This window comes from Octopus bimaculoides, chromosome 16, assembly GCF_001194135.2.
Source record: "Octopus bimaculoides isolate UCB-OBI-ISO-001 chromosome 16, ASM119413v2, whole genome shotgun sequence".
Lineage (NCBI taxonomy): Eukaryota > Metazoa > Mollusca > Cephalopoda > Octopoda > Octopodidae > Octopus > Octopus bimaculoides.
The window spans coordinates 56,945,421-56,952,103 of record NC_068996.1 but is presented as its reverse complement, the minus strand read 5'-3'; the positions used below and the strand labels follow the sequence as shown (position 1 = coordinate 56,952,103).

The window sequence follows — 6,683 nt, the reverse complement described above, 5'->3', positions numbered from 1 at the left end:
TATATATATATATATATATATATATATAGAATATTGCCTGCTATAACTTAATATCAATATCTAAATGCGATAGATACAAACTGAATGACTTTTTGGGGGAATTCAGCATATCAGGGAATTACCAAAGAACATTTAATTCCACACGAGAGAAATTTTGATGAGGAGTAGTGTAATTAAATTTAATTACTCAGAGGACTCAACTGCATTTTTCTTAGACTTATAATATATAGGCTTCATTTCTACTGTAATTGCTTTAGCAGTGAAAATTCCTTGAATGACATCAGAAAATGTAGTTGGCACTACAAATCAATATTTAACTGTATATCTTTATTGTTTCAGCTTGCATTTAACAGCATGTCCGATATTTGTTCCATAACACTTGGGTCTTATTTATAAGCTCTGAACTAATATCTAAATGAGATACATACGAATGCAGTATTGTATTTCACTAAATTAAGAAACACATTGAAACAAAGTAACTGAGATGACCATAACAAGATTATTGGCAATAGCCAAGAGTTCATTACAAATTACGAGCCATACAAATCAATGCTTACCATTTCTATAACAGACAATACATATACATATACACACATGCATGCACATTTATATATATATATACATACATATATATAATACAGCACATAGACACATGCTAAACACCTACCTACTCCAACAAATTGAAATATTGATATTCAAAAACAACCAAGGCAAGTGAATGGTTCAATATGAGCCAACAAAAGAGCCTTGAGCTGCTAGAAACAGCAACCAAACATTCCTCAAATTACATATTAGCTGATTTATATATGAGGATGGGCTGTAAAGTTCATAAGCTGACTATGAAGGAGTGATGCTAGGTCTGTGAAATATTGCATGTACTCATTTCAACTCTTCTTATTACTATCTGCATTGTTTCTTTGCATGTAAACTGACATCTGACTGTTCAAAGAATGCTTCAAAAGTAACTAGCAGTGACTTCTCTTGAAAATGGGCAAAATTTAACATTGTACCTTCCAAAAAAAGGGTTTAGTCCCCAAAGGCATTCATGCTGGCTTGGTTGTTACATTGGAGACGACACTCTATGCTTTATCAACAGTGCAAAGTGGGCAGCTAAATTTAAGAGAAGAAGGGAGATGTCATGAAGATGACCCACTGACTGGACGTCCTGCAACTGGCACCACTGAGGAAAACAGTGATCGTGTTCACTACAAGGTGACCGATGACAGGTGATTGACTAGAAATCAAATAGCCAATGGTATTAGTATATCCCATGAGAGAGTTGAAACTATTCTGCACAATGATCTTAACATGACAAAGTTTTCTGTTTGGTGGGTGCCACGCCTTCTGACACATAATCAAAATTGCATCAGAGTGATCTCATCACGAAAAAATCTGACATTGTTTGAGATAGATCCTGCTGGTTTCCTTGAACGTTTCCTAAGCCAGGATGAATGTTGGCTTCATTACTTTGAGCCAGAAACAAAGAGAAAATTCATGCAGTGGAAACACCCCCTCCACACCTGCTCCAAAGAAGACCAAGGTCATTTCATCTGCAGGGAAGGTGACGGCCAAAGTTTTTTTGGGATACAAAAGGCATTGTGTTTATTATTGGCTATCTTCTAAAGGGTCACACCATCAATAGAGAGTACTATGCTAAATTGCTGAGGCATTACAAAAGCTTATCAAGGCCAAATGCCCAGAAAAAAACTGACTTTAGAGGTTTTGTTTCATCAGGAGGATACTTCAGCAGACAAGTCCTTTGTTTCAATGGCTACTGTGGCATTGAACAGGTTGATCACTGTCCCTATTCTCTTGATTTGTCCCCATCTGACTATCATCTGTTCCTCACCACAAAGAAACCCTTGGCTGAGAACCAGTATCACAGTGATGATTATGTCATATCTACTGTTGATGCTTTCTTGAACAACAAGATAAAAGCCTCTTCACCAATGGGATCCAAGCGCTGCAACACTGATGGAGGAAATGCATGGACTGCAAAGGGGACTATGTTAGAAAATAAATCTCATTTGGTCGCAGTCAGCCTCTGAACTTTTCAGCTGACTCTTGCATAGCTAGATACCCTTCCTAATGTCAATCACTTTATAGAATGTACTGGGTGCTTTTTATGTGGCACCAGTAATGACAGGATCACCAAATACCTTACAAGACAGAACCCCTCAACTGGGAGGGTTAAGTAATATTGTAGAGATGTTGCTTTGTGCTGTGTGTGTGTGTGTGTGTGTGTGTGTGTGTGTGTTCAGGATTCAAATGAATCAGATCCTTAAATATATACACAATTAATGCTATCTTAGGTAGTATTAATTACATCATAAAGATTATATATCATTAATGATTAATATAATGAAGGATGAATATTTGTCATATTTCATTAAAAAAAATTTGATAAAAAGAATTAATAATGTCTTTATTATTCACTCACCTTTTATTTAATATCTTTCATAGAAGAGCAATATTTGTTCTTCAGTTACACATGGCCAAAACATTGCAAGAATTATGCTTGTAAGCTCTGTGTTGATTTGCTTAACCATATTTTCAATACATTATAATACAAAGCTGCTAATATTAACTCAACCATACTAAAACAGTGAGCTGGCAGAATTGTTAGCACGCTGGGCATAATTCTTAGCGGCATTTTGTCTACTTTTATGTTCTGAGTTTAAAGCCTGCCGAGACTGACTTTGTTTGTTATTCTTTCGGGGTCAACAAAATAAGTACCAGTTGAGCACTGGTGTCGATGTCATCAACTTGTCCTCTGCCCCCAAAATTTTAGGACTTGTGCCTACAGTAAAAAGGATTGTCTATTCTTTAGTTGATTTGGTCAACCATATTCTCTCCCTCTCTCTCAATACGCATTTGTTAAAATTAACTCATAAACAGACAATATTCTATAGTAAAATAAGAGGCACTTACCTTTGCAATTCTAGCATCTGAGCCCATCAACTGCATCAGCTGACGTTTAAAATCCAGCAAAGTGTAGGTGCAATTTTCGCAGCGTACAGTACTGTTATCAGGTGCAGCAGCTGTGGGACATTTAGCAGATTCAAAATGTTTTTTAGATCGTGGCTCAGATGGTGTAACTGTAACCATTTTGGAATGGTAATAGCCTCCTGAGAGTGAGTACTCCTGGCAGTGTATGTTGTTACCATGGGTCTGTGTAGGTATGTTTGCACTGCCTACATTACATACAGAATATAAATTCTCCCCTTGCTGGGGATGGGCCAAGACACCGGAATGATGTGGCTCGTGGTAGATTCTTTCATCCATAGCGTACACATCTTGGCTCAGTAGTGGTGCTAACCGATCTTCAGCAATCTCCTGGTAGATATTCTCCGTGTCATACCCACAGCCATTGAAATTATCCTGTTCATGATACTGCAAAACAAGAAATAATGTGAATCGTTTATTTCAGAAAGGTAACATTGTACATGTAGTTTGGTTTCAATTTTATAAAAAGTTTTATTTCTTCTGGAAATTGGTAAAAATGTAACATTTTGTTTACAGAGTCAACATTTGTTTTGTTTTCTTTAATCTTTTTTTTTTTAGTATCTATCGGTTTTTCACATGATTCATTAATAGTACAAAAAAGTCAGCATTGCTTCCACAAAATAGAGTGCATTTTCTTTGGACTCTCACAAAAAGAAAAAGAAAAAAGAAAGAATGAAACATAAACATTACTGTAAAACAGTTTGTAAAAAAATATATCCATAATCCTTTGCAGAATATCTCAGAATAATTTTAGATGAATCATTCAGGCTTCAAAGAAAACACAAATAGAAGAATAATAAAAAGACCTCAAAAAAAAAAAAAAAAAACTCCAAACCCCTGAAAATGTTTGTGATAGGCATTTTTGTACAACAGACAACTGAAATTGCATTGAGGAGGAAGAGGAGGAGGAGAAAAAGGAGTAGGAAGAGGAGGAGGAAGAAGTGGAGAAGGAATAGAAAAAAAAATCCTAAAAGCAACACACTTCATTGATCCAATGTTATCCTTTGATAACTGTAGCATAGCATAGTTCCTTAGAATAATGGAAATAGCAAGAAAAGTATCCAAAATCTTCCCTATAAATATGGTAAGAGTTACTTAAAAGTATAAAGGTTTGCAAGAAATAAAGTATATTATCGGAGCTAAATTTATCTAATGCATAACATAGAAGCTGGCAATTATGTGTACAAATGGGATTTAGGATTAAAAGTAATCTAAAGGTCTCCATTTGACTGAAGTTAAGTTTAATGTTATTGTTATTGTTCCTATTGCTGTTATTATTATTATTATTATTATTATTATTATTATTATTAATTAATTAGTTGCACTGTCACACTATAGAAGATGGTGTCTTGAGATTTCACTTATGACATAATTTATTAATTTCCCTCTAGGCTTTTCATTTAACCTTAGCTTTACATTTATTATTACCATTAATACTGTCACTTCACTGAAGACTGTGTCTTTGGATTTAGCTAGACTACATTACTTTTTTCTTTGACTGTCATAGATTGATCAAGCCAGATTGCCTTTGACAATGGACCCTAAATGAGGCTGCTGGAAATGTTAACTAAGGGTAAGGAGGTAATAATCAGGTATATTAAACGCATAAAAAAGTGACAGACAATTCTGCAGAAATTGACAAAATGGGGTAACTGTAAAAATCAACTGCATCTCTATTGGAAGAGGAATATTTCAAGGGTCTACATCTCTCTATTCTTTATGTACTTGGTGCTATCATCTTTAAATCCCATAATTAAACCATTATATGCTATAAAGGGACAATCAAACATTTGTGTATGGACAACTCCAAGTTATATGTTTTAGATAAAAAGCAACTAGAAAAACTGCTACAAAAAATGTGTGTGTTACTTGGAGAAATTTATATCCAATTCACATTAGAAAAAAAAGTACCAAGGTCAGTCTGAAGAAAGGAAAATTAATTAGGAACATTAATATGATGCGAGATGAATAATCAGAAACAAAAGAATTAGATCAAACACATACTCACAAATACTTAGGAATCAATGAATTGGATCAATAAGGGAAAGAAATATTATATGTATTAAATTAATACTTAAACCAGCTAAAATGTAAAAGAGAGATAAAATAACAGACATCAATAGTTATACTAGTCCAGCAGTAAATTATAGTTGGAATACTTTCAACTGGATACTAAATGAACAAAGCAAAGGCTAAATGGATGCATAAGAAACTCTTCCCACTTTTTGCAATTTTGTTAACTCCTTTTTCATGCACCCCTGGGCAATCCTCTACCATTCCATTTATATTCACATCCTTGTATCTAGAGAGTATACCTTAGTACATCACTATCGCCTCTTTCACCCTCTCTCTCTCTTTCTCTCCAGCTGGGGTAACCATGAATCTATTCTACAGCAGAGGGTGTCTATTCTGTCCCCCTGTTTATACTCTCACCTCTCATCACCTGGCACAAAACCACCTCCTTCAATAACTCCACTCCTCCTGAGGGATTTTTGTCATGTAACTTACTTTGAGACCTTGCTGGTACTGGTGCTACATAAAAAATATCCAGTCCATTCTGTAAGCTGGTAAGCATTAGGAAGGGCATCCAGCTGTAAAATGCTCGTCAAAATAGATAATGAGCTTGGTGCATTCCTCTGGCTTACCAGTTCCAGTCAAACCATCCAACCCATGCTAGCAAGGAAGATGGACATTAAATGATGATTTTGAAAGAATGTCAAAATAGCTAATAAAGAATTATCAAAAACTAACACAAATATCATCAAAACATTAAAAAATGATTTTCTGTTTTGAAGGAAACCAACAAATACAGGTTGAAATGGCAGACAGTAAAGAGAGGAAGACCTCCAACAGATATTGTGAAAACTAGAAACTTAGCTAAAACTAGAAAAGCACTCAGAGAACACAGACCTCCACCAATTTTAAGCTCATTTTAAGATAAATATGCGGGTAAAATTACTAATAGAGAAACGAAAATAAACTTTGGAAACAGCAATGCCACCATAGGTTACATGGAAACGATGAACGTGTTTTCAAGGGAGATAATCAAAGAATGTAACATTGTAATACTTCATGTAAAGTAAATATAACAAATGAAAAATCCTTCAAGAATCCATAAAAATTCCCAAATCATTACCAAAATTTCATCATCTGTTCCTTGTGTCATTACCAAATTTTCCTGCAAGTTTCATAAAATACTATTCACAACCTTTTGAGTTATTTTGCACACAGACAGACGGACAAGCCAACACCGATGAAAACATAACCTCCTTCCTTGGTGGAGATAAACATGGAAAAGAGAGAATGGCTTATTCAAAGCAATAGTAAGAAAGCCTTTTACATAGTCAGAGCCTGAAAAGTGTGAATAGAGTTAGAATAGATTGAGAAAAATCATAACACTGGCCAGGAAATGTAGACCTCAAAGACAAGGCTAAAGAATTCTGGATTGTGGCAAAGGATAATAGCCTTCACATCAGAAATCAATAAAAGTGTGTAATGAGGTGGAATACTCTGAGTAACTAAAGAAATATGAAGTTTGGGAAGAACCAAGTAAATACAGTTTTTTCACTGTCAAGCATAGAGTTGGGACATTCATGCATTGGAGTGTGACAATATTACAAAATACCAGCAGAAAAGAAGCATTATTGAAAAATTCTTATTTTGATTGTAAGAGTGGG

At 34.8% G+C, this 6,683-nt stretch overlaps 1 protein-coding gene across 2 annotated transcripts in view; it reads right to left on the bottom strand.

The window, feature by feature from the left end:
- LOC106872443 (kinesin-like protein KIF26B) overlaps positions 1–6,683 on the bottom strand; it is a 550,311-nt gene that overhangs the window by 378,651 nt on the left and 164,977 nt on the right. For both annotated transcript variants that reach the window (XM_052973789.1, XM_052973790.1), the window contains exon 3: positions 2,932–3,393. In XM_052973789.1, coding sequence (XP_052829749.1) covers positions 2,932–3,393 — 462 coding nt within the window. The remainder of the gene's footprint in view (positions 1–2,931; positions 3,394–6,683) is intronic.